The 27191-nt window shown below is 40.7% G+C and overlaps 1 protein-coding gene across 1 annotated transcript in view; it reads left to right on the forward strand.

The window, feature by feature from the left end:
- Nucleotides 1-27191, forward strand: part of LOC136857510 (sodium-coupled monocarboxylate transporter 2) — a 210890-nt gene that overhangs the window by 64094 nt on the left and 119605 nt on the right. Inside the window, exon 3 of the mRNA XM_067136219.2 lies at nt 20384-20543. Coding sequence (XP_066992320.2) covers nt 20384-20543 — 160 coding nt within the window. The remainder of the gene's footprint in view (nt 1-20383; nt 20544-27191) is intronic.

Below are 27191 nucleotides of genomic sequence, written 5' to 3' on the forward strand. Positions count from 1 at the left end.
CACATAATGAATCTCGACTGATTAAGACAGGGCGTATTTCAAGTGCAGTGGGGAGTACATGTCTTATGGGGGATCTTAACCTAGTACCTAATCGGACTATATTTCTTTGCAAGCCATATGAAGAAAGCATACTGCCTTGATTTTCTTCAAAATGAACTCCCAGAGTTGCCGGAGAACGTGCCATTGCTCAACCGATTACCAATGTGATTTCAACAGGATAATTTCCCACCTTACGGGTCAATAGTCGTCCGTTCCCTGACCCACCGTATCATACTATTTTTACTTCTTCGAGTGAGGTCACTTAAAGCGGGTAATGTGTGCACAGGGGTCTGAAAATCCTGGTCGCCCTCGGCAACTGATCACCGAGGCATGCCAAGCTGGTATACCACATATGTTACTGATTATTTTTCCAATTTGTTTTGCGTCGCATAGACACAGATAAGTCTTATGGCGACGATGGGATCGGAAAGGCTTAGGAATGGGAAGGAAGCGAACGTGGCCTTAATTAACGTACAGCCTCAGCCCCTGCCTTGTGTGAAAATGAGAAACCACGGAAAACCACATACAGGGCTGCCGACATTGGGGTTCGAACCCACTATCACCCGGATGCAAGCTTACAGCTCTGCTCCCCTAACCGCATGGCCAATTCACCCAGTCACATATTACAGCGAGCAAGAATATCTCTAGAATATCGTGCTGAAATCTATAGAAACGTAGGTAGTCAACGTTTCAAGCAATGTCTGTCTGCTTCCTACCTACACACCACCATTTCGTAGTCCAACTTGGCTACGTAACATCGGATTAAAACTGTCCTTACCGAGCTCGATAGCTGCAGTCGCTTAATTGCGGCCAGTACCCAGTATTCGGGAGATAATAGGTTCGAACCCCCACTGTCGGCAGCCCTGAAGATGGTTTTCCACGGTTTCACATGTTCACACCAGGCAAATGCTGGGGCTGTACGTAATTAAAGCCACAGACGCTTCCTTACCACTCCTAGCTCCTTCCTGCCCCATCGTCGCCATAAGACCTGTCTGTATCGGTGCGACGTAAAGCAACTTGCAAAAAAAAAAAAAAAAATAAAAAAAAAAAGTCCTTTTCGAGACTAAATGAAAATACACTCGTCGGAGCAAGTATGTGGTGGCCATATCACATCCACTGTAAACGGTGAAGAAAACAGTGTATCAAGTGTATCAGGCAGGCAATTGAAGCAGTCTTCTGGCAGCTTGGTTCCACAGTAGCAGTGATGCATGGTTTAGCCCCGTTAGCTACGAAGATGTAGAGATTGACTAGCATATTTGGAATCTTTTCGTAGTCCTTATAGACACACCCTGTTCAAACTTCTTGTAGCGATGTTCGCTGCTGTGTTCGTTTCAACCATTCATTATAATTTATGTCATTAAAATAACATTGGCGCTAATGATTTAATCTACATCCGCGAACATGAACTCAGTGGTATGTAGGGTCATTTTCCAATGTTATTGCTTGGCTATGATTTCCGAGTCCACTGAGTTGCGTATTCCTAAATAAAATAAGGGGTGGACGGGACACTCGGTGTATTTCATCTACAGAGCGTCCTTCAAAGTAGATTCCAATATTTACAAAGCAGGCAGCACGCAAGAAACGAAGGAAGAAAGGTCCTATAAACATTGGTTACAAACCCAATAAGTTCGGAGTTACGGTCCAGTACAACTACTATCAATTATCATGATGTTACAATGATTTACAGAGGGTCGTATGCAAAATAAAATGGAAATACGTTCCTATGTAAACACTAGTCCTAAACGACTACAAATGTGGTTCATGCATGATAAGGCAGCGGTCCATTTTCATCTTAGGTTTTGGTGCCACCTATTATGGATCTTTCATAGGCAATGGTTGGTCGAGGAGGGCCAATACCTTGGCCTTCACGTTCGCCTGATATTTAAGGACTAAGGTGTATGCGGTCCCCAAATATGATATATAAGGCGTGATCAAAACGTTTCCGTTTGGGGGCGTTGCTGTGGCGGACATGCAACGTAGCGCGACTGCGATGCGGTTATATAAGCACGGACATGTGGGCAAAGGGATTGGTGTGGCAGTCGTGTCGTGCCGAGGTGCGTGCGTTAAATGCGACCACGTGAACTGTGGTGACGTTATTGCCAAATCCATCTAAACAGGACCAACGTACTGTTATTCTGTTCTTGGGTGCCGAAGGACAAACACCGGTGTACATCCATCGGAGAATGGAGACTGTGTATGCGGCAGCCTGTTTGTCGAAAACCACCGTTGTGGAATAGTGCACCAAGTTCCGTGCGCATCGCGTTCCGCCACATGATGCCGGTCGATCTGGTAGGCCAGCCTCATCCATTACGTACACCTTTAGGACACCCGCCCTATAGTCCTGATCTCTCCCCATGTGATTATCACGCCCTCATCCCCCTCAAAAAGGCTTTGAAAGGACGGCGCTTCCTGTCTGACGGGCATGTGCAGCAGACGCTCACAGACTTCTTCACGCAGCAGGATGCGGTGTTTCGCTACGCGGGGATCTTCAACTGCTGCGTTGGCGGGATAAGTGCCTCAATGCTCACAACGAGTTTCTCTGTTTGGCATCAGATTCAGGACTGTGCGGCCCTCGAACGGAAACTTATTGATCGTCCCTCATAGATACACTCGGAGAACGCCTGTTTAATGCCTGTGATGCACTTCGGCAACAGCCAGGGGTGTGATTCCATGCGACGTAGAGTGGAAGGTGTGTTGCAGTGGATGCCCGTCACATGTTGTGAGGAGTAGATCAAAGACATTCTGATCATTGATGGTAGTGGTAAAAGACCATAACCCCGGAGATATTGGGTTTGCGACCGATGTTTATAGGAAAATTTTTCTTCGTTTCATGTGTGCTGCCTTCTCTGTGAGCATTCGAAACTTTTAAAATGACATTCTGTATGCATTAATATATAGACATTTATAAATGGTTAGTTTAGATCTCAATTAATGTAACTCAATTGACGTTCGAGTATTTTCAAATACCTACATGACGTAACATCGCTTTGCCAGAAAATGGTTGTCATTCACAGAATGGCTCTGCGGGCTCCTTTATTCAGCTAGCGCTACATGCCACATTAACTAAACTCAATAGCACTCATAATCTACTCATTAAACACGAATCTACAAATGAAATGGCTCGTGATACATCCGTTTTAAAATACTGAGACCTGGAGATGGAAGTAATTACTCTTAAGTATCATCGGACAAAGGGTCTACGTTATCAGTAGAATTGTGCATAGCTACGTCTGTCACGATACTGCTGTGTAACGAATGGACTCTATTTTATGGGAATAGTTTCTGAAACGGGGTCTGTAATCCCGTGGATTATGGAAATTCCACCGCGCACCTGCCGAGCGAGGAACACGAACAGACAAGAGTGTATTCGTTACCTCTACAAAGTCTCCGTAAATCTAGTTGTGTTCATAAGAACTTCATGGCATTTCAGAACCTATACGTGAGAATAAAGGTTTTAAATTGCTGACTATTGTTTAAAGAGGAAATACAATTAAGAAATCAGCCTGTCTTTATGTTAGTTGTTCGATCATTCGAAGAACGAAGCCATTGTGTCAAGATAGAAAAATTCCAGAAAAGAACAGTCCCTAGACCTCGCAATCCTAATACTGTACCGCCGGATTTGGAAGAGAACAAGAGTTGACCAAGGTGGCTCGGACAAGATAATTAGTCCCCAAACTAAGCGAGCACCTCGGGACTTCCTTTTAGTTGCCTGTTATGACAAGTAGAGGGTACCTCGGCCATCCATTCCGTTTGGGAGTGGGACGTGGGTCATCAATAATCCATATTTTCGTTCTGAATTTGTTAATATCCTTTCCTCAATCCAAACTTAGAATTTGTGGACCACTTTCACCTCCCATTCAGCGTAAAACCCTGTTCTCAATAAAAATCAGTACTGTTCTTTAAAAGCTGAGGAGCTGAAAGGAGTATTTACCTCCAAATGTTCGAGGGAAAATATTTTCTTTGTGAGACCTCATTTCAGTGGGGTAATGCATTAGTCTGCGTTTTACTGTTAGCGCTATTAACTTACAGGAAGAAAGTTTTGATTACCTTACATCAAAATTATACCCGAAGTTTTGGAAGAAAGATTAGTTTTTAAAAGTGAAATTTTGCTATTTACGTCTTTGTTGATAAACTAACAGGTAAATTCCCCTTGCGGGCCAATGGCACAGAGTCGGCCTGTGGATTACAAGATCGCTGGTTAAAACCCAGCAGCGATACTCTAACCCTGAAGTGCGAGGAAATGTCTTTTTACAAGTTGATTTTCAATTTGATTTACGTCGCACTGACACAGACAGGTCTTGTGGCAACGATGGGATAGGAATGTCCTAGGTGTGGGAAGGAAGCGCCCGTGGCCTTAATTGAGGCATAGCCTCATCATTTGCCTGGTGTGAAACTGAGATACCAAGGAAAACCAGTTTCAAGTCTACCGACAGTGGGGTTCTGACCCACTATCTCCTGAATGCAAGCTCGCACCTGCATCACCCTAACCGCACGGCCAACTCGACGGGTGGTAAAATGTCTATTCGACACTCCATGTTGTACGATGCCGGCAAGTGAAAGATCTCTAGTGAGACATTTTGTGTTTAATTGACAAAATTAAAAGTCAGCCATACTGATTTACTTTACCATATGCTACAGCAGAAAGAAACCTCAAAATTGACACGCAGGCAACCTAGATGGGGTGAAATAAAAATACATGCACAAAGTAACTGAGGTCGTACGATTATTTTTAACCAAGGGAGATACTCTTTTATCAGCAATTGTATAACCACATTTTGTGTCTTTATTATGCTTTTTCCCTGTGACATCCTTGACAGTTTTCAGGAGGGTAATAAAGTTAAAATAAAATAAATCATAGTTAATGCCAAAGGGTGGGCGAAGTTTGTTCGTCTTACAGTTTCAGTGAGGTGAATCCAGAAAATGAACCTTAAAACAAAGAGTTTTCACGTCCTGATATTTACCTCATCTTTTGGTTACCATCATACATCTTCCCTCCCCTGCCAACCATGTGACCTTGCCGCGGTAGGGAGGCTTGCGCATCATAATGAAGCAGATAGCCGAGCCATAGGTGGGTATCTGTCGAAAGGGAGGTCGCAGCTTTTCGGAAGTTGTAAGGGTGGCAGCTTGGATGACTGACTGCTATGGCTTTGTAATAATACTCAACATGAGGTATCTATGTTGATACTGCTGAAAGCAATGGAAAACTACTGCAGTAACTAACTCCCGAGGAAATGTAGCACTTTCTGTATGAAAGATGCACTGATGGTGGCTTCTTCCCGAATAACATATTCCTGAGGTAAAATAGTCCCCCATTCGTATCTCCGGGAGGGGACTACACGAGACGTGGCAATCATCAGGAAGATGGATACTCACATTCCTGCGAGTCGGAGTGTGAAATATTCAAAGTGTGAATCGTTGTGGTAGGTTAGAGAATCTGAAACGGGAGATGTATAAAGTTAAATGTAGTTTGTATCAGCGAAGTACGTCTCAGGAAGAGTAGGATTTTGGGTCAGGCAACTGCAGAATTATGAAGAGATAGATGATTTAATACAATGTGTAAAAGATGACGAGAATCTAATTGTGATGGGAGACTGGAATGCAGTGGTAGGCAAGGAAGATAAGGCAATACAGTAGGAAAATTCGTATTGGGACAAAGGAAAGGCAGAGAAAGTCGGCTAGTTGCATTCTGCCCTTGTTGTAATGTAGTCCTTGCCAATACTTGGTTCAAACACCACAAACGACGGCTGTATACGTGCATGAGACATGAATACACTGGAATAGACTTCATTATGATTGGGCAGAAATTCAGAAACCAGGTGTTGGATTGCAAAACTTTCCCAGGAACAGACGTGGACACTGACCACAACTTGTTGGTCATGAAGTGCCATCTGAAGTTGAAGAAATTGAAGAAAGGAAGGAATACGAGAAGACGGGATCAAGACAAGTTGAAAGAAAAGAGTGTGAGGGATTGTTTCAAGGAACATGTTACACAAGGACTAAATGAGAAGGCTGAAGGAAATACAGTAGAGGAGGAATGGTGATAATGATGATGCTTGTTCTTTTAAGGGGCCTAACATCGAAGGTCATCGGCCCCAAAGGAAGAATGGACAGTCTTAAAGAATGGGGTCTCTACGGTTTCTGAAGAAATGTTAGGAAGAAGGAAAAGATCAACTAAGGATCAAAGGATAACTCAGGGGATACTAAACCTGACTGATGAACCATGAAAGTACACGAATGCATGAAATGAAGAGGGCTGAAAAGAAAAGAGTAGTAGTGAGTCCGAGGGAAATACCAATCGATTAAACGGAATAACGAAGAAACAAAAACAAAGTGAATATTTAAAATTGGTATAGCTTAAGGAATGATAATTGAAATAAACTCGTGAGGTCAGCTTCCGATTCCCGCCGTTGGTGTAACACATAGCATTAATAAGAAACAAAACAGCGCAGCTAACGTACAAACTCAGTGGTTCTAGATCACGTAACAGACTTGCAGTAATACGAGTAGTTTTCTCCTACTTACAAATTAGTTGTTATACTTTATTTATTTATTTATTTATTTATTTATTTATTTATTTATTTATTTATTTATTTATTTATTTATTTATTTATTTATTTATTTATTTATTTATTTATTGACTTTAGCAGTGAAGAAGTTAGCGCTCATGGCCCTCTCTTACACTTAACCACATAATTAATTTACAGATAATACACATACAAAAGAAATGTACTGTTCTATCATAAAATCAAAGATAAGCTAAACATTACAGATTTGGACAACATATAATGAAGAAAGAAAGCAGTGTTCAACAAATAAAATAGAATAAAATTCGGAGCGTAAAGATAATTAGATAGAAACAAAGTCATAATGAAAAAGTAAGATACAAAATGGAAAAATAAGCAATGCATAAAGAGAACACAATAAGTAATAAAGTACTGTAAATGGAAATATAAGTTTGGCCATAAAAATGATCTATGTACATGAGTAAGAAGCTAAATATTATGTACATTACACTATAATAATAATAATAATAATAATAATAATAATAATAATAATAATAATAATAATAATAATAATAATAATAATAATAATAATAATAATAATACATTATCATTATAGACTGTTATGTCTTTCAGCGTCCAGTCTGCAAGCCTCTGTGAATTTACTAAACGTCGCCACAAGCCTCGATTTGCAACTAGTGTTGTGGCCACATTTAGTTCTACACATATTAAATCGTTAGAAACCGAGCCAAATCGTCGTCTTGTTCTCCCTCTACTTCTCTTACTTTCCATAGCAGAGTTCATTATACTCCTAGGTAACCTATGCTCCTCCATTCGCCTCACAAGACCCCACCACCGAAGCCGGTTTATGCGTACAGTTCATCTATCGAGCTCATTCCTAAATTAGCCTTTATCTCTTCATTCCGAGTACCCTCCTGCCATTGTTCCCACCTGTTTGAACCAGCAATCATTCTTGCTACTTTCATGCCTGTTACTTATAACTTATGAATAAGATATCCTGAGTCCACCGAGATTTCGCTCCCGAAAAGCAAAGTTGGTCTGAAAACAGACCTATGTAAAGAGAGTTTTGTCTGGGAGCTGACTTCCTTCTTACAGAATACTGCTGATCGCAACTGAGAGCTCACTGCATTAGCTTTACTACACCTTGATTCAATCTCACTTACTATATTACCATCCTGGGAGAACACACAACCTAAATACTTGAAATTATCGACCTGTTCTAGCTTTGGATCACCAATCTGACATTCAATTCTGTTGAATTTCATACCTACTGACATCAATTTAGTCTTCGAGAGGCTAATTTTCATACCATGCTCATTGCACCTGTTTTCAAGTTCCAAGATATTAGACTGCAGGCTTTCGGCACAGTCTGCCATTAAGACCAAGTCGTCAGCATAGGCCAAACTGCTTACTACATTTCCACCTAACTGAATCCCTCCCTGACATTTTACACCTTTCAGCAGATGATCCATGTAAACTACGAACAGCAAAGGTGAAAGATTACAGCCTTGTCTAACCCCTGTAAGTACTCTAAACCAAGAACTCATTCTACCATCAATTCTCACTGAAGCCCAATTGTCCACATAAATGCCTTGATTGATTTTAATAATCTACATTTAATTCCATAGTCCCCCAGTATAGTGAACACCTTTTCCCTCGGTACCCTGTCATTTGCTTTCTCTAGATCTACGAAACATAAACACAACTGCCTATTCCTCTCGCAGCATTTTTCAATTACCTGCCGCATACTGAAAATCTGATCCTGACAGCCTCTCTTTGGTCTGAAACCACACTGGTTTTCATCCAACTTCCTCTCAACGACTGATCGCACCCTGCCTTCCAAGATGCCAGTGAATACTTTGCCTGGTATACTAATGAATGAGGTACCTCGATAGTTGTTACAATCCTTCCTGTTCCCTTGCTTATAGATAGGTGCAATTACTGCTTTTGTCCAGGTACCTTACCAACACCCCACGCTAATTTTTACTATTCTATGAAGCCATTTCATCCCTGCCTTCCCACTATACTTCACCACTTCAGGTCTAATTTCATCTATTCCTGCTGCCTTATGAAAATGGAGTTTATTTACCATCCTTTCCACTGCCTCAAGCATAATTTCACCAACATCATTTTCCTCCTCCCCATGAGCTTGGCTGTTTGCAACACCATCAGGATGATTTCGTTTTACATTGAGAAGATGTTCAAAATATTCCCTCCACCTCTCCAGTGATTCCCTGGGATCTATTATGAGTTCACCTGAATTACTCAAAACACTGTTCATTTCCTTTTTCCCTCCCTTCCTAGGATTCTTTATTACTCTCCAGAAAGGTTTCACTGCTGCTTGACCTAGTCTTTTCAGGTTATTACCAAAATCTTCCCATGACTTAACAAATAATAATAACCACAACCACACAACCTATCATACGTCATCATACACACGAAACAAACAGCGGTATTCAACAGGTAATCTCCACATGCTGTCTTAAATTTCGATATTGAGTTAGAGTTCCTGGCAGCAGCTGGGAGTGAATTCCAAAGTCGTGACACAGCCACAACGAAAGATCTGTTATATATTGAAGAGTGGTTGACGGGAATAGCGAGGGAAGTGCCAGATCTAGTGTTAAAATTATGGAATGGGGATAATAAATGGAATTTTGAAGAGATGTATTTGGGTAAATTTTCCTTCTGATTTCGATATATCAACGTAAGTACTTGGAATTTCCGTCGCCTGTCGGGTTTTAGCCAGGAAAGAAATGTGTAGCTAGGGGTTATGTGAGCATCGTAACTCAAGTTAAAAACAAATCGAAGACTAGAGTTCAATGCTCATTGAAGTTTCATAGTTTATTCACGGGTCGCATCAATGAGGACAATGTCGCAGTAGTCAAGTATAGGTAGTATCAAAGTTTGGAGTAGTTTTATCTTTACGTCTTGTGCCAAAATGTCCTTATGTCGTTTCAGAGGGTGTAGCGTCGCGTACATCTTGCTACATGTGTTTCTTATGTATGCAGACCAGTCAAGAGTTTCAGTCAGGGGCATACCTAGGTTCTTCACTTCCTTACTGAAGGGGATTACCGTGGTATTTAATGTCACCGGAGGAATAACATAATTTTTATACATGATGTTTAATAATTTCTGAGAACCGATAATGATTGTTTGAGTTTTCTGGGGGTTGAGGAGGAGAGAGTTTTCACTGGCGTACACACTGAGTTGTTGAAGGTCGGAGTTAAAATCTCTTATTGCATTCGATATATCATTTATATTACCGTGGCAGTAAATTTGGAGATCGTCGGCAAAGAGGTGATATCTATTATACTTTATTTTAGAGGAGAAGTCATTTATACAGAGGACAAACAAAAGGGGACCAAGAACAGAACCTTGGGGGGGGGGGTTCCTGCCTTCCGGAGTCGCCACTGAGAAGCAGTATCTTGTACTGTAACACGTTGCATGCGATCTGTAAGATATGCGGTGAAAAATTTTAAAGCAACATTATGGAAAAACGATTTGAGCTTCATCAGCAATGTCTGGATGTTTATCGTGTCAAAAGCACTGCTGAAGTCAAGGAGTGTGAGTATTGTCACTTGTCTTTAGTCCATTGCTTGTGTGATGTCCTCAATCACTTTGAGTAAGGCAGTGGCTGTGCTAAGGCCGTTTTTGAAGCCAGATTGCAGCGGGTCAAGAAGAGAGTGAGCTTGAAGGTATTCCAGTATTTGCGCATGTACCGACCGTTCTAACGCTTTGGAGAAAGCAGGAAGAATCGAACTGGGACGGTAATCGGATAGGAGTTTCGAACCTGGAGTTTTAGGAAGTGGAATTACATTGGCGTACTTCCAAATTGTCGGTAATGTGCCGTTTTTGAGACAGTAATTAAAAATATGGGTGAGAATGGGTAGAATAGCGCCAATGATATTATGTATGAAAGTAATAAGAATTTCATCGACACCGCTTGCTTTGGATTTAATAGAATATTTCTTAACCTCATTAGTGCTGACGATACGAAAGGCAAAGTAGAGGCGATTTTGTGGGACAGGTGCTGGGACGATATTTACGTGTGGTCTGTTAAGTGGATTAGACTGAGCTCTCTCTTCCGTGAAATACTCATTTAAATCGTCGAGTGGAATGTCAGGTACCTGAAGCTGTTCATGTGTTTTTTCTATGCCCATGGCTCGGAGATGCCTCCAGGCACTAGCCGTGTTTAGGTTACTTACTGATTCACGAACATATTTAAATTTAAGATTACGGATGATTTGTTTAGCTTTATTCCTAATTATTCTATACGGTTCATAGTCATTTGGGTCCTGAGTACGTTTGTAATGTCGGTAAAGAGCATCACGTTGAGATATCATATTTCTAACTGCAGGGGTTAGCCATGGATTTGGTTTGCGGGATATTCTGTTCTGTCTTTTCGGTGCATGTTTGTTGTATAGATTGTGTATTAAACGAATTAAATGTATTTATTTTTTCAACGTCAGATTTAAAATACTATTCCACGGAAGATTGTGGGTATCGTGTTTTAATTCATAGATGTCAATATTCTTCATATTCCTGCACGTTATATACCTAGGTTTATATTTTGGAACGCGAGAGCTAATTTCCTAAGATTTCTAGGCAACTTTTGAAGTTTTATTGAGTCTAATAGACATTTAATGCAATCCCCAACTCGCAATTGTCAGATTCATGAATAGCCGTGTCTTGATCTAAATGTTTTATAGTGGATTCGAACACCACTGTCGGCAGCCATGAAGATGCTTTTCCGTGGTTTCCATTTTCACACCAGGCAAGTGCTGGTGCTGTACCTTAAGTAAGGCCACTTCCTTCCCACTCCTAGGCTTTTCTTATCCCATCGTTGCCATAAGACCTACCTGGGTCGGTCCGACGTAAAGCAAATTGTAAAAGTAAGCGTTTTTTTTAATGTAGCGCACTTGCTGTTATTCTCTCTGTGTTCTCAGTCTGTCAAAAAAGTAATTGATTTGTAAAGTATAATGATTAAAACACATTTTTCTTCTAGCACATAACAGCAATCAAATAGGCAATTAATTGGTAACCGGTCCCACGGTCTAGGAGAACTGAGTCTGACTCTTACGGAGAGACCACGGGTTCGATTCTCGGCCAACATTTAGGATTTTTACCTCGATCTGAGTGGTGGTTCGAGGTCCTCTTATTCTACATGAGAAAAATTGAAGAAATATAACATTTATGTCAAAACCTGAATTAGCAAGCCATGGCCGGACCACGTGACCTGGATTCAGTCACACATGTATCGTTGGTTGTAACGCACGCGAGTGCGGTTAAGGAAACACAGTTAACTGTATCTATTGTGGTAATAATGAACTTTGATTAATTTATATATTTATAAGTAGCGAAGTTAAGGCTTTTGGCCCACTCTACACTGAACCACCTTCAATGTTAAACGTTAGATTGTCTTTTCTTACAAATGCATAAGGTGATTATAATGATGTCGATGAGGATAGGATGGGGAGTAGCTTTTAGCGAACAATCTGCTGAGAAGAAAGGGGGTATATGATGACAAATTGACATAATTTTTTCTGTAACTAGTTGACAATGGGTAATAATGATGATTCTAATACTATTTAAAAACAAGCACGTACGATATGACATAATAATACACCATTGGTTGTAGAGTTAAGAAAATAATACTCCACGTGGCTTAGTGCATCTTAATACTAGTAACTTATGAATTTATGTGAATACTCAAGTACTACGTCATTCATTCTCACATTCACTCGTGCATTGATACAACCTGGCTACACACTTAGGAGGAAATCCCGGCAAAAACTGAAAGTGGCTAATGTCGTGCAGCTCCTAACACTCAGGGCTGCGTTCACAAAATACGACTCCGAGTAGAGTTGGAGTAGAGCAGAGCATCGCGGAGTAACATTTTTTTTTGTTAGGGGCTTTACGTCGCACCGACACAGATAGGTCTTATGGCGACGATGGGATAGGAAAGGCCTAGGAGTTGGAAGGAAGCGGCCGTGGCCTTAATTAAGGTACAGCCCCAGCATTTGCCTGGTGTGAAAATGGGAAACCACGGAAAACCTTCTTCAGGGCTGCCGATAGTGGGATTCGAACCTACTATCTCCCGGATGCAAGCTCACAGCCGCGCGCCTCTACGCGCACGGCCAACTCGCCCGGTGCGAAGTAACTGTTAAGGTTGTTAATAATAATAATAATAATCGTATGGCCTCAGCTACCGTGTGCAGACATTTCGATTTGACGCCATCTGGCTGTCTGCTCGTCAATTTCGACGTTCCGTTTTACTCTAGGTCCGCTAGATGGCAGACAGAGTAAACCGGATCTCTCTTGGGCGTCTATGGCTGAGATTTTATTAATTTTGTCGGGTAAATACCAAATGTATCACCAGAGATCTTTTACATGCCGATATCGTACGACATGGAGTGTCGAATGGACTTTTCTCCGCCCTTCAAAAATCCGACTATCTCTGCCGGGTTTGAACCCGCTATCTTGGGATCCGGAGGCCGACACTCTACCACGGATCCACAGAGGCAGCTGCTATTAAGGTTAATTCTGAGTAATGGTATTTTGTGAGCGCTTGGAGTGAATACAGAGTAACAGAACATATGTGAAGGACAGGAACAAAGTGATTGAAATTGAAGACGGTGAGCGTTGTCTTTAGGATGTACGAGATGAGAATGGAATAAAACGAGATTTAGTCCAGCAGCTTTATTTTAATTGAGGAATGCCATCTTGGGAAGAGATTTCAACTCTAGTTCGAACACTGTACTTTTTAGTTTACTTCCTTCTCTACTTATTAACGGATATGACCTTCAATTAAGAAATAACGCCAAGTAAACACACATAAAAAAGAAACATGAATAACTAAGAAAATATTTTTTCCCCCAAAATTAAAATATTAAAGCTTCTCGATTAATTTGTCCATTTTTCTCACTGAAAATACGTATGGCATCTTTCCGCACCTCGATTAATTCTTTGTGCCTTCTTTCCTTTCCTTTCTCTCTTTGGGCACTTAATTGTGAAAATGTGAAAGCACTGACTATAATTTCGCTTTCTTTTTTGGAGGCAGCTTGGACGCCTTATTGAGGTTTGGATAGTCAGTATTATCCATACTTTCATCTTCACCATTGGAATCTAACACTCCGACTATTTTATCACGAGACAAATTAATGTTAGCACCCCTGCTTGAAGAATCCAATGCCACAGGAACGACACTGGGTTTACTCCCAAATAATTCGTGGAACTGATCAAAATAATCGAATTTAAATTTTGAAGCTCCAGACTGCGTAGATTTCATATTGTCCACTTTAGCATGTTACCTCTTCTGTAAGTTTTTGAATTTAAATTCACACAGTTTTGGTGAAAACTTAAATACTTCTGACATTAACTGAGCGGCAATTTTATTCCACACGAAGTCATTTCGCACAGCAGAGGATGCGAACGATTCCATGGTATCCATCTAACAGCAATAAGACCGCAGTGTGTGACCAACGACTATGATCTGCTTTAAGGTCTTCAGTCACTTCAGTTACTTCAGATAAAGTCTCATTCAGGTCATCTAAAATAAACAAAGTTACATATGCATTTACCAAATAAACCTTAGAAATTGAGGTTAATAAATCAGCTGATCATTCATAACATGGGTATTCTTATAAGAATGTAACCATGTTATTTCCGCCTATTAATCAAATTGTTACCTACTTTCCCTGTTTTGGAGTAAATGTCTCCTTCTTCAAACAGTACATAACGTCCTTCTTTGTCAACAACTATATAATAATTGGAATTAGTATTCATTACCATGTCACTTTACTCGTACTTGTGTTTTAAATTTTTCACCGCCACCAATGAATGCATTACTGCGCACGTCGAGTTGAATCTACCTACCTATTTATGCGCAGTAGAAAGAGTATACTCTGAGTTAACTCGAATGGATTTTCTGAACACCTTGTAGATTTAACTCTTTGTTTTTGTGAACGAATAGAGTTGGAGTTGGAGAGTCGTATTTTGTGAACGCAACCCAAGGGGAGGGAATTACATAACCTGGCACCAGACACTTGGAATGAACGGATGTACACAGATGTGTGATTTATGGGTATAAGATCGAGTGTAATGCTGATGCTGGAGGAGGAGTAGCTGAGATCTGAGGTAAGATACTGCGGGGTTGCTTCATTTAAAAGTTATAAGATGAGTGTAGCAATGTGTAAATATCTCATTTGCTTTGTCTTTAATCAGCCAAATGTCTCGTAATAGGTGTGAGATGTGTGGTATACTTAAATGTAAAAATAAAGTGGTTGCAAGATTTAATTGCTTTGCTGCGATTTCTTTGCTTGTTACTCGGTAACGTCGACTAATACAATATCGCAACAGTTGAGTAAGGGTTAATGTTTTCCTTACGTGTTCATAGTATCACCGTTAGGCTCCATGGCTAAATAGTTAGCGTACTGTCCTTCGGTCCCCGGTTCGATTCCCGGCTGAGTCAAGGTTTTAAAATTTGCTGATTAATTCTGATAGCTCGAGGACTGGGTCTGTGTGTGTTTGTGCGCCATCTTGAATATTTTAATTCATAATATAAAGCACCCCATCCTCACAAACGCGCAGGTCGCCTGTAAAGCGTAGACTCGAAAGACCTGCACAACGCGTGTCCGGAGGACAACGCTATTAATTACTGTCACCATTTCACAACCATTGCCTGGTTTACGCAACATAAAATATATTGTACACATATGCGCATGGTTAAAACAGTTTTGATAGAATCTGAGGATGTTCTTGTAGAAAGAAACACGTCATTCTTTGTTCATTGAATGTGTGCTCTTACCGGTATGTTATATGAATTATATATCAATATCAATCAACACTAATATGCATTTAGGGCAGTCGCCCAGGCAGCAGATCCCCTGTCTATTGTATTTCTAGCCTTTTCTTTAATTATTGCAAATAATTTGGAAATTTATTAAACATCGTCCTTGGTAAACTATTCCAATCTCTACCTGTGAACGAATATTCCCCCATTTCGTTCTCTTGAATTACAACTTTATCTTCATATTGTTATCTTTCCTACTTTTAAAGACACCAGTCAACCTTATTCGTCTACTAATGTCATTCCACTCCATCTCTCGACAGACAGCTCGGGACATACCACTTAGTCGAGCAGCTCGACTCCTTTCTCTCAAGTCTTCCGAGCCCAAACTTTGCAACATTTCGTAATGCTACTATTTTGTCGGATGTCCCACAGAACAAATCGAACTGCTTTTCTTTGTTTTGTTTTTTCAGGTCTCGAACTAAGTAATCCTGGTGAGGGTCCCATACACCGGAACTATACTCTAGTTGGGGATCTTCTCCAGTCTAATTATCCGTGTTGGACAGACTGAAAGGCTGATTAACTGTATCGACACCGAAGAAAGAATGATTTCCAACTTAATACGAAATTGAGGAGCAATCCCGCGAAGCGACAGCGTACCGGGATGGCGCACCGCAGTCCTTCGAGCTCGCACCGATCTCTGGACATTTGGGGCGGTAGCACCACCGTTTCTATTGGTTTATTAAAAAAATACACATAACAAACAATACATATTTTTTCTGCCCTCAATTTACCGTTTCATTTGTGGTTACGCTTCTGTTATTATTGTGGACAAGCAAAACGTCATGTCAAACAGAAAGGGCGGAATGTACACATATTCCATCCTCGCATCTAGCTTGCAGATTGCTCCCACTATGCGTCTGCTACAGGATTCCACAGGTAGTCGCTCACACTCCATATCGTATGATATCGGCCTATATAAGGTTTCCGGTCACAGATTCGATCGTTACGTAACAAAATGTATTAAAACTCATTCTGCGAGAGAGATTAGGTTTTCTCTATCATCAGGTAACGTTAAACAGAACTGTGAAAACATGGCGTTCAATCGAAATGCCTGCACACGGTAGCTTAGGCAATTAAATTATTATTATTATTATTATTATTATTATTATTATTATTATTATTATTATTATTTCTTTCTTTATTAATCCGTTTTCCCGCCAGGGTTTGTGTCCCTCGGACTCAGGAGTGATTCCACATCTACCGCCTCATGGATAGTGTCCTGGAACGTGATACTTTTTGTTGGGGGAATACAACTGGAGAGGAGGACCAGTACCGTGCTCACGCGGCCTCACCTGCTATACTGAAATGGGGTCTTGTGCCGGGGGGGGGGGGATATATGAAGGGATAGACAAGGAAGTGGGAATGAAGCGGCCGTGGCCTTAAGTTAGTTATCATCCAGGCATTTGCCTGGAGGAGAAGTAGGAAATCACGGAAATCCACTCCGAGGATGGCTGAGGCAGGGATCGAAATCCCCTCTACTCAGTTAAGCCCCCGAGGCTGAGTGGATTCCGTTCAAGCCCTAGCACCACTTTTCAAATTTCGTAGCAGAGTCGGGAATCGACTCTGGTCTCTGGAGGTGGGAGCTAATCGCACAATCACTACACCAGAGAGGCAGTTCTTCTTCTTCTTCTTATTATTATTATTGCACCAGGGCTACACCATCTCCACGCGCCTTCTCTACGACCATCTATATCAACGGTCATGAACATTTAAACTTCCAAAAACTTTCTTTTTCGATGGAAACAGCTCTGCCATCTATTTATTAATGAGATCTGGAGGACTAAAAACAAACTAACTGCCAGAGTAATTTTGGTTTTCGGAGTTCGTAAAACTTCTTTTATAGGATTGCTTTTTTCATGCACCGTCCGACTCATTCGTTGAATGGTCAGCGTTGAGGCCTTCGGTTGAGAGTGTCCCGGGTTCGATTTCTGGCCGGGTCGGTGATTTTAATCGTGTTTGATTAATTCTTCTGGCTTGGGGACTGGGTGTTTGTGTTTTGTCGAACACTTTCATCTCCATATTCAGACAACACACTACACTACCTACCACCACAGAAACACGCAATAGTGATTACATCCTTCCATATAATGTTGGCGTCAGGAAGGGCATCGGGCCGCAAACCAGGGCCAAATCCATCTGCGACCCCACATGTGTGGGTAAAGCGGTAAAATAATAATGATAAGAAAAAGTTTTTTATGTACCGAAATTGTCAACACTTCAACTGCCTCTTCCACCATTGTAATTTACCTAGCACATGCTTGCAACTATCTTCTATAGCCAATTTAATCCGGATGTGTGTATGGAAATGCAGCCTATCAGATTATTGTAGTTTAATTTCATCTAGAAAGAATAATTATCTACTATCTGTATAAAAATCAGTCCGCAGTGATAAGAATCTAGGGCTTTGAAAGAGGAGCAGCAATCCGGAAAGGAGTGATTAAGAGAAGGATTGTAACTTTTAGGAATAAATAAACAATATATTCTCATACTTTATTATATTAATAAATAGCATGCATATGAAGTAAGGAGGAAAACGGTGTTCGCTGTACTGGGAGACTATAGGAATAACGGTAGATTATTAAACATCTTTACAATTGGGCTGCAATGAGAATTGGTGGTATTAACTATAATATTTTGCAATGCTCTACTTTACAATGAAAGAAAGAAGTAGAATTGGTTCTGAAAATATTTATACTTTTGGGGATGAGTTTCACTTCATTTTCCTCACATTTCTAAATAAAAAAGTATGTTCATCTGTAAACAGAAAAAAATAACTCGTTTCACACAATGTCAAGTGATGTCGAGCGTTAAGATGGTATTGAGAACTTACGTACAATGAATTGTATGAACTACGCTCTCTACTTATCCTATGGTAACCATAATATACGGCCAGGATCCTCACACCGCCCCTTCACACTCACTACCAATGGGCTGTAGAATAAATTACCTGGTTTCATAATAAATTCGCGTGCTCGTATAAAATTGAAGATGGATAGGGTGAGGTTTCAATATATTGATTTGATTATTACTCTTGTTATTTCCATAGCTGTAATTATTTTTAAATTACATGTTGTTCATTTTATAGACTGTGGTGTACTATTATTTCTATTTTTTTCTATTATACTGAGTGGCCAAAAGTCACAGGAAGGGGTACCCCATTACGGAATGTGCCGTGTATGACCCCCGAGCGTTGAGGCTAGCTGCGGCGTAGCTGAGCAATCACTCACAGGTACCAGTGTCCTGAAGACGACAACACGTCGCGAGTTAACCGACTTTGAACGTGGGATGATCATCGGCGCACAGTGCATGGGTCATAGTATTACGGAGATTACACGCGAATTTTTTTTTACAACTAGCTTTACGTCGCACCGACACAGATAGATCTTATGGCGACGATGGGACAGGATAGGGAAAGAAGCGGCCGTGGCCTTAATTAAGGTACAGCTCCATAAGTTCCCTGGTATGAAAATGGGAAACCACAGGAAAACCATCTTCAGGGCTGCCGAGAGTGGGTTTCGAACACACTATCTCCCGAATACTGGATATTGGTAGCACATCAGCGACTTCAGCTATCGAGCTCGGTCAGACAGAATGTTACCACCCGCGTAAACCGCCGCACTGGAAGACTACAGGTGTTTAACGAACGGACATCACGTTGCATCCGTAGAACCATACTGGGTGCTCGACTGTCTACTATGAGTCAGATCACCGTCCAGTTGAATGTTGGGAGTCAGGAACCCATTTCTACCAGGATTGTAAGCCAAATGCACCGCATAGGCTTTACCAGCCGACGGCAAACTCATGTCCGTTTGCTGTCAACTCGACACAGAGCTCAACGACACGCATGTGGCCGCGAACATCGGCAGTGGACCATGGAACAGTGGCGGCGTGTGGTACGGTCCGATGAATCCCTATTCCAGTTGTATTGAGCTGATGGCAGCGTGAGAGTATGGCGTATGCTCTATGAAGCTATGGATCCTGCGTGTCAACAAGGTTGTGTCCAGGCGGGAGGAGGCTCAGTTCTGGTCTGGCCGGCGTTCACATGGTCGCTATTAGGCCCCATTGCGCGGCTGCAGGGAGCGCTGACAGGTGGTTGTTATGTGGACATTCTTTCAGACCATCTGAATCACTTGGCTGTAGAGTACCCTGATGGAGGTGCCATGTTTCAACAGGGCAATGCGCCATGTCACCGTTCTGTGGCGGCGCGCAAGTGGTTGGAGGAGCACTGCAGTGAAGTTACGACCATGGATTGGCCCTCCGGCTCCCCCGATCTTAATCCGGTCCAGCATTTATGGGACGCTGTCGATGCTGGTGTACGCTCCATGAACACCGTACCAACTACACAAGACCAATTGTGGGTGGCAGTGAAAGATGCGTGGGTGCAGATCCCTCCAGAACGATTCTACCACCTTGTAGAGTCAACGCTTCGCCGTATTGCTGCCGTTTTGAGGGCTCGCGGAGGAGCAACTCCTTATTAATATCACATTCAGAGGCTTCCTGCGACTCTTGGCCACTCAGTGCATAAATAATATCTTGTTTTACATTTTTCTAGAGAAACATTGCTGTAATTGGGGCGATTTCTTGTTAGTTTTATTAGTTGTAGGCATATAACATTTTAAACTTTAATGTTTTAAATTGTAAATGCAATGATTAAGTGTTAGAATTACTGAGTACCGGGAGAGTTGTCCGTACGGTTAGGGGCGCGTAGCTGTGAGCTTGCATCCGGGAGAAAGTGGGTTCGAAACCCACTGTTGGTAGCCCTGAAGATATTTCTCAGTGGTTTCCCATTTTCACACTAGGACAATGCTCGGGCTGTACCTTAACTAAGGCCACGGTCGCTTCCTTCCCACTCCTAGGCATTTTCTATCCCTTAGTCACCATAAGACCTATCTGCGTCGGTGCCACGTAAAGCCAATTGTAAAAAAAAAAAAAAACTACTGAGTGTCACAACAGTGTGGTTCTCTCTTTCCAGTCATATATCCGGCATTACTCTGATGGGCGCTCCTGCTGATCTCTACATGTACGGGATACACTACATGCTGGTCTTCCTGGCGGCTATATCCATGGGAGTGATGATCAATTACATCTATCTGCCCGTCTTCTACTGTTTGCAGCTTACGTCGACCTATGAGGTATGTGCATATATCCTTCCACTAATACTTCATTGCATTTTCGGCCCCTTAGTTTGGCCTTAGCATTCCTTACAACTTGTGGGCCCTTGTAGAACTTTTTCAGTTATGAACAACTTATATTCATCTCCAGGACCAGCACGAGAATCTTTTCCGTCATGGTTACTATATTTTCAAATAGATTAGTTTTGAGGAGTGTCCGTGGCTCAGACGGCAGCGCGTCGGCTTCTCACCGCTGGATACCGTGGTTCAAATCCCGGTCACTCCATTTGAGATTTGTGCTGGTCAAAGCGGAGGCGGGACAGGTTTTTCTCCGGGTACTCCGGTTTTCCCTGACATTTTTCACTCCAGCAACACTCTCCATTCTCATTTCATAGCATCTATCACTCATTAATATAAATTACTTTGGGAGTGGCGACCCCATCGTAATAACAGTCTATATCTGATTCATTCATTACATCCCTGACCGGCTCAAAGACTGGAAAACAGGTTATAGGTTTTCATTTTTTCATTTTTCATCAGTTTTAACAATGAAGTGCGCAATTTATCAGGCTACTTCTTTCAATAAATGTTTTTTAATTCCAAATGTATATATAGGCCTAATCATGTATTATTTTACATATTCATCACTACAAACTCAAAATGTATTTATTTATTATTTATTTATTTATTTATTTATTTATTTATTTATTTATTTATTTATTTATTTATTTATTTATTTATTTTGCTGTTTTATACCGTTACTTATGCGTTACATATACGTTTATCGTACTGTGCCGAGCAATAAATTCTTGTCTTCGTTTCACTTTCAATCTTTAATTTCCCTCGTTGTTTAATTTGCCTTTATGTTTTGTTGTTAATTGTTGTGTCACTACAGTAATTTTCTTATTTAATTTTTTTTTGCATTTATATCATTAGATGATTTTTCCTCATTGTCTTTCCATTTATTTTTTATGTTTACCTTGTGCTACTCCATTGTAAATATATTTTTTATTGCGAAACTGTGTAATTCGGCTTGATGCTGTTTTGATTTCCCAAATACATATGCTTATTACTTAGAAAAACAGACACCTATTTGATAATATACAATTTTACAGGACTGTCCGACTCGTTGGCTGAATGGTCAGCTTACTGGCCTTCGGTTTAGAGGGTCCCGGGTTCGATTCCCGGCCGAGTCGGGGATTTTAACCTCCATTATACCTCGCTCAGGTGGCCTTACCTGCTATGATGAAAAACAGAGCCTTGTTGGGAATGGGAAGAATGGAAGTGTTAGGCAAGATAGAGGGAAGGAAGTGGCTGTGGCCTTATACTGAAGTGGGAAACTACGGAAAACTACTTCGAGGATGGCTGAGGTGGGAATCGAACCCCCCTCTGCTCAATTGACCTCCCGAGGCTAAGTCGTCGTACCACTTTTCAATTTCGTGGCACAACGAGGAGTCAAACCAGGGCCTCCGGTGGTTGCAGCTATTCACACTAAATACATCGCAGAAGCCGACACATTTCATGTTTACCCGACGAAATCCATTAAAACTCAGTCATAGTAGACGCCCAAGAGAGATTCGGTTTACTCTGCCATCTAGTATGCCTAGAGTAAAACGGAACATGGAAATTGACAAGCAGACAGCCAGATGGCGTCAAATTGAAATGTCTGCAAATGGTAGCTGAGGCCATGCGATTATTATTATTATTATTATTATTATTATTATTATTATTATTATTATTATTATTATTATTATTATTATTATTATTATTATTTCCGCGGAGAAGAAAGGGGAGAGAATCTTGAGGGGGTGAATTGCGGGACAAGGACAAACAGAAAATTTACATTAATTGCAGTTGTGAAGGCACCTTCAACAATTCACCGAAAATGGAGCCGTTCTTCTGGCATTTACACATATTAGTTCCGGATATTTACCATATTAGGAGCTGGAAGGCTCAAGAATTTTTGCAACAGTATGATGAAATAAATACAACTCGTTTTGAGCAGGACAGTAAAAATAATCGACTTGCACGTCTTCAGAAAATAGCTAAGGGTGATATAACACATTTTGTAATTTATAGTTAAAAACAGAAGTCTTAGCTTTCCGAACGTTTACAATGCACAGGGTTTCTAAACATTTTGCTCTTTTGTAGGCTATTAAAATGTACCCATGACGTCGGTCATCATCACAGAAGAAAGCAGTCGTTCATTGCCGTAAAAATTACCTATACACTACCGATATGAATATTACCCTCAAAAAAGGAATAGGGATGACTTACAAAGGCATATAGCTCATACTACTCAACCGAAGAAATATAAAATAAGGTTTAAATTTAAAAGGCCGAAAGTACAGTGACATAGAGGCGTAAATCTAAGCATTCCAAATTCATTTAAGAAGCAAGATTACTAAGTTAGCGTCCATCCATTTGATACAGAGGCTAATCTCATACTACCGGGTGACTAAGTATTAGAAGGTTTAGGCCTGAAGCCGAAAAACAGAAAGGAAACATGGCCGCCAATTGCGGGAGCCCACCGGCTCTCGTAGCCACCCGATCCGCGCCAGCAGTCAAGTGAGTTAACCCGTGAAGTCAATCGACCAATCATAGCACACCTGACCGACCAAGCAACCAACCAGAGCCCACAGTCTGTCAGCAGCCAAGAAAACCATCGTCGGGCCTAAACCAAGATTCTATGCTACTACCACTTCCAAGCCAAGTCTCAGTAGCAGAGTAGAGGTTCAACGTCAATTTAGCTGGCATCCTACCAAATTCCAGCTCCAAGTACGCTGGAAAGGCAATTTGTCACGTCGGCCCGGTGCCCTGAGTTTGTGACTTGTCAGTGGCGTTAACCACTCAAAAATCTAGCCCTGTCACGTCTCAGGCCCCGGGTTCCGCTTTGGTCGATCCGCCAAGTACGTTTGACCCTTCTGGTGTTTCAAGCGCACCCCTCCAACCCCTTTCCAGGTCACCATGGGGAAATACCCAGGTACCCGTGGAACATTATCAAATGTCCCCGTGTGGTAAGCCCCATATGCGCACACTAGGTCATCGAGGGGAACACCAAGGTACCCATGACCAATTTCCCTAACTCATGGTGGCGGTTCAAATCAAGACCCTAATCAGAACCCTCTCCCTCCTCCCGCCTCCCACCGTCAGCGCCACCTCGGTGTATCGAGTAGCCGAGACCCTGTCGTCAAGACCACATACCAATCATGCACCTCATCCCCTCACCCGCCAAGTAAGTTCTCACTTCCACAACCAGTCTACTGCCTAGCCTACGACCTATACAGACTAGTAACCACAGAAACACCAGAACGCAGGACCACTGAGGCGGGACGCACACAACGAAGCTGCCAATCACAGATGCTATATTCCAAATCCACAAACAACGTATCGACCACCTGATACGCAAGAATTCCATATAGCCTATCCTTGAAAATACAGCGGCAGGGCCTCAAATTGCTACAGTTAAGCAACATTGACCACACAGGTCTACTACCTGTCACTGAACCGTACTCATTTATTAAATATTGAACACCTCAGCGGTGGTCACACACACCGCGAAGCTGACGCTTCGTGAGGCTCGAAACCGAATTTTTCCGAAACGGAAATCACTTTCAAATTACATTTATTATTATTATTATTATTATTATTATTATTATTATTATTATTATTATTATTATTATTATTATCATTATCAAACAAACTATACTTATTAATCTTATACTTATCTTCTGAATAATCCAGGTGAGGACCGCAAAAGCGAAACCGGTACTGGAAATCAATCAAACTGATTGGCCCACTTGCAAAATTTAGATGGTTGGAAACGTAGTCACCTTACAAAGATTTAGAGGAAGGGTAGTGACGGTAAACCTCGTTCTTCCTAACATTTCAACTTTTTCCGAAGGGGAAATAAAAAATATAAAGGCGAAATGTTACATTTGTTTTTGAAATAGAAAGTCCTACATATCATTTGTGAACAGTGCCGGCGACCTAGCAGTTACATACTAAAGGGACGTACACATATTCCCTTGCTTCACACGCAGTAGTTATATTAAGGAAAATGGCTGCCATACCTTTTTTTTTACGATGTTATGATGCCGCAACCCCCACCTCTTTACCTCCCGAAGGAGATTTCGTCTCTCCTTAGTTCGTAGAATTTTTTTGCTAGTGGCTTTACGTCGCACCGACACAGATAGGTCATATGGCGACGATGGGATCGGAACGGCCAAGGAGTTGGAAGGAAGCGTGGTCTTAATTAAGGTACAGCCCCAGCATTAGCCTGGTGTGAAAATGGAAAACCACGGGAAACCATCTTTAGGGCGGCCGACAGTGGGATTCGAACCCACTATCTCACGGATGCAAACTTACATCTGCGTGCCCAAAACACACGGCTAACTCGCCTGGTAGTTCGTCGTACACGCACTTAAGTTGCCGGAAGACCAGACAGAGTATCTTCAAAGCTCGCGTCTTATATAACAGTTCAGGCAGAACCATCTACGTTTTTAGTGAAAACTCTTTTGATTGGATTAAATGAAATTCATATCAGACATTTCGATAGGTGATTTAGCCTGACATGACACCTCTAGAGAAGTGAATTAACTAAATTCCAGTTTAGGTAACTTCAGATAATTAAATTAAACAATGGAAGATCAACAATATGAACAACATCTAAATGCAAACATTCTCCCCGTCAAGTAATGGCATCTGAACTCTACTGTGTATTAGTTGACCATTTGACTTCAGAGACATCTAGTTCTCAAATGGAAAAGCTGCTATGATTTCATCAGAACATGGGTTTTTCTAGAGAGGGATGCGCAGTCGGAGAGCACAAAAATTAATTCGCTCGGAAGCCTTACACACGGCAAAATTATTATTATTATTATTATTATTATTATTATTATTTAGGACAATAGAAGAAACGGTAAGACATTATTTAGGAAGGCAAGACTCACTAGAAAATATAGTTGATAACTTTTCAAAAACATTTTCAGAACAGCTAGATAAGGTAGTACATGAATGTAGGGTACAACGAAGACCATTACCTAATACAGAGAGACTTTCATCATTTTACCTACCACTAGCAAGTACAGCAGATATAGCAAACATAATTGAAGGAATGGACATAAATAAATCACCAGGCATGGATAAATTAACAGTTAAACATCTGAAAGATAACATAGACACAATAACACCAGTAATACAGAAGCTAGTCAATAAAATAATAGAGACAGGTATTTTCCCAAAGGATCTGAAGACTGCCATAGTGAGACCTATTTACAAGCAAGGTTCACATTTACAGTATGAAAACTATAGACAGATATCTATTCTTCAAACTATAGGTAAAGTAGTTGAAAGATACATTGCTGATCACCTAATTTCTTATTTAGAAAAATTTAAAATAATAGATGAACATCAATTTGCTTATCAAAAACACAAGGGTACAAGTAATCTTCTTGAGGAATTCTCCAATTTGATCAATGGGAAGCTAAATCAAGGTATGCACGTTTTAGCTATGTTTATTGATTTCTCAAAGGCATTTGATTCAATTTCCCATGAAAAAATTATTGCAGCCTTAAGCAAAATTGGGGTAAGAGGAACACCACTAAAAGTTTTTGAAAGTTATCTGACTGACCGAACGTATAGGGTAAAAATTGATAATATATATGGAGAAATAACTACTATTAAAAGAGGTGTTCCACAAGGAAGTATCTTAGGACCCATTTTGTACATTATTTTTGTCAATGATATAAGCTCATGTTTTAAAAACTGTAAATATTTCATGTATGCAGATGATAAACTAATTGTATCAGTACATAAAAACCCAAAAGTGGCAGAGAAGCATTTACAAATGGAGTACAACTACTTTCAAGAATGGTGCCATGATAAGGGTCTAATAATTAACACTTCAAAAACAAAAGTCTTGTACATTACTACACCAAAAATGCAAAGAGAAAACATTAAAATAACAGGCCATTCAGTTCAGTGCATTCATGATGGTGAACAAAAATCATGCAATTGTGACTATGTAATAGGAAGTTGATAACATGAAATATTTAGGTATAATAATAGATAGATATTTTTCATGGAAGCAACATATTAATAAGTTGTGTGAAAGACTGAGGCTAAGCTTGTTCAAAATGCAAATGGTTAAGTATATAATACCTCATGATAGCTTAAAAATGGTTTATCATTCACTTGTTGAGTCACTTATATCATATGGTGTAAGTGTATGGGGATCAGCTTCTGTTACAGACATAAACATGGTACAAATGTTACAAAATCGTATTGTCAAAGCATTCTTTTGGTATGAAAACACAGGAATATTTAGCTTAAGTGAGGATATATTAACAGGGATGTACCAGAAGGAAAGGTTCTTGAGAGTTAAACAACTTTATATATACAAAATACTTAAAGAAAATTACTGGAAGCCTCAATATAGAATTGTAAATGAACATACACATGGAACAAGACTGAGGCATATAAGTTCTTTTCAGGTCATGAGGTACTACAACAAATATGGATCCAGAACACTGCAAGTTGTAGTTCCTAAATTTTTGAACAAGTTGCCCTCAGAATTGACACACTTGAAAACCAAATATCAACTAAAAAAACATGTGAAACTATGGATCATAGATAATAATATTACAGTTTAAATATTTGGTTATGAAT

The sequence above is a fragment of the Anabrus simplex genome, chromosome 1, assembly GCF_040414725.1.
Source record: "Anabrus simplex isolate iqAnaSimp1 chromosome 1, ASM4041472v1, whole genome shotgun sequence".
NCBI lineage: Eukaryota > Metazoa > Arthropoda > Insecta > Orthoptera > Tettigoniidae > Anabrus > Anabrus simplex.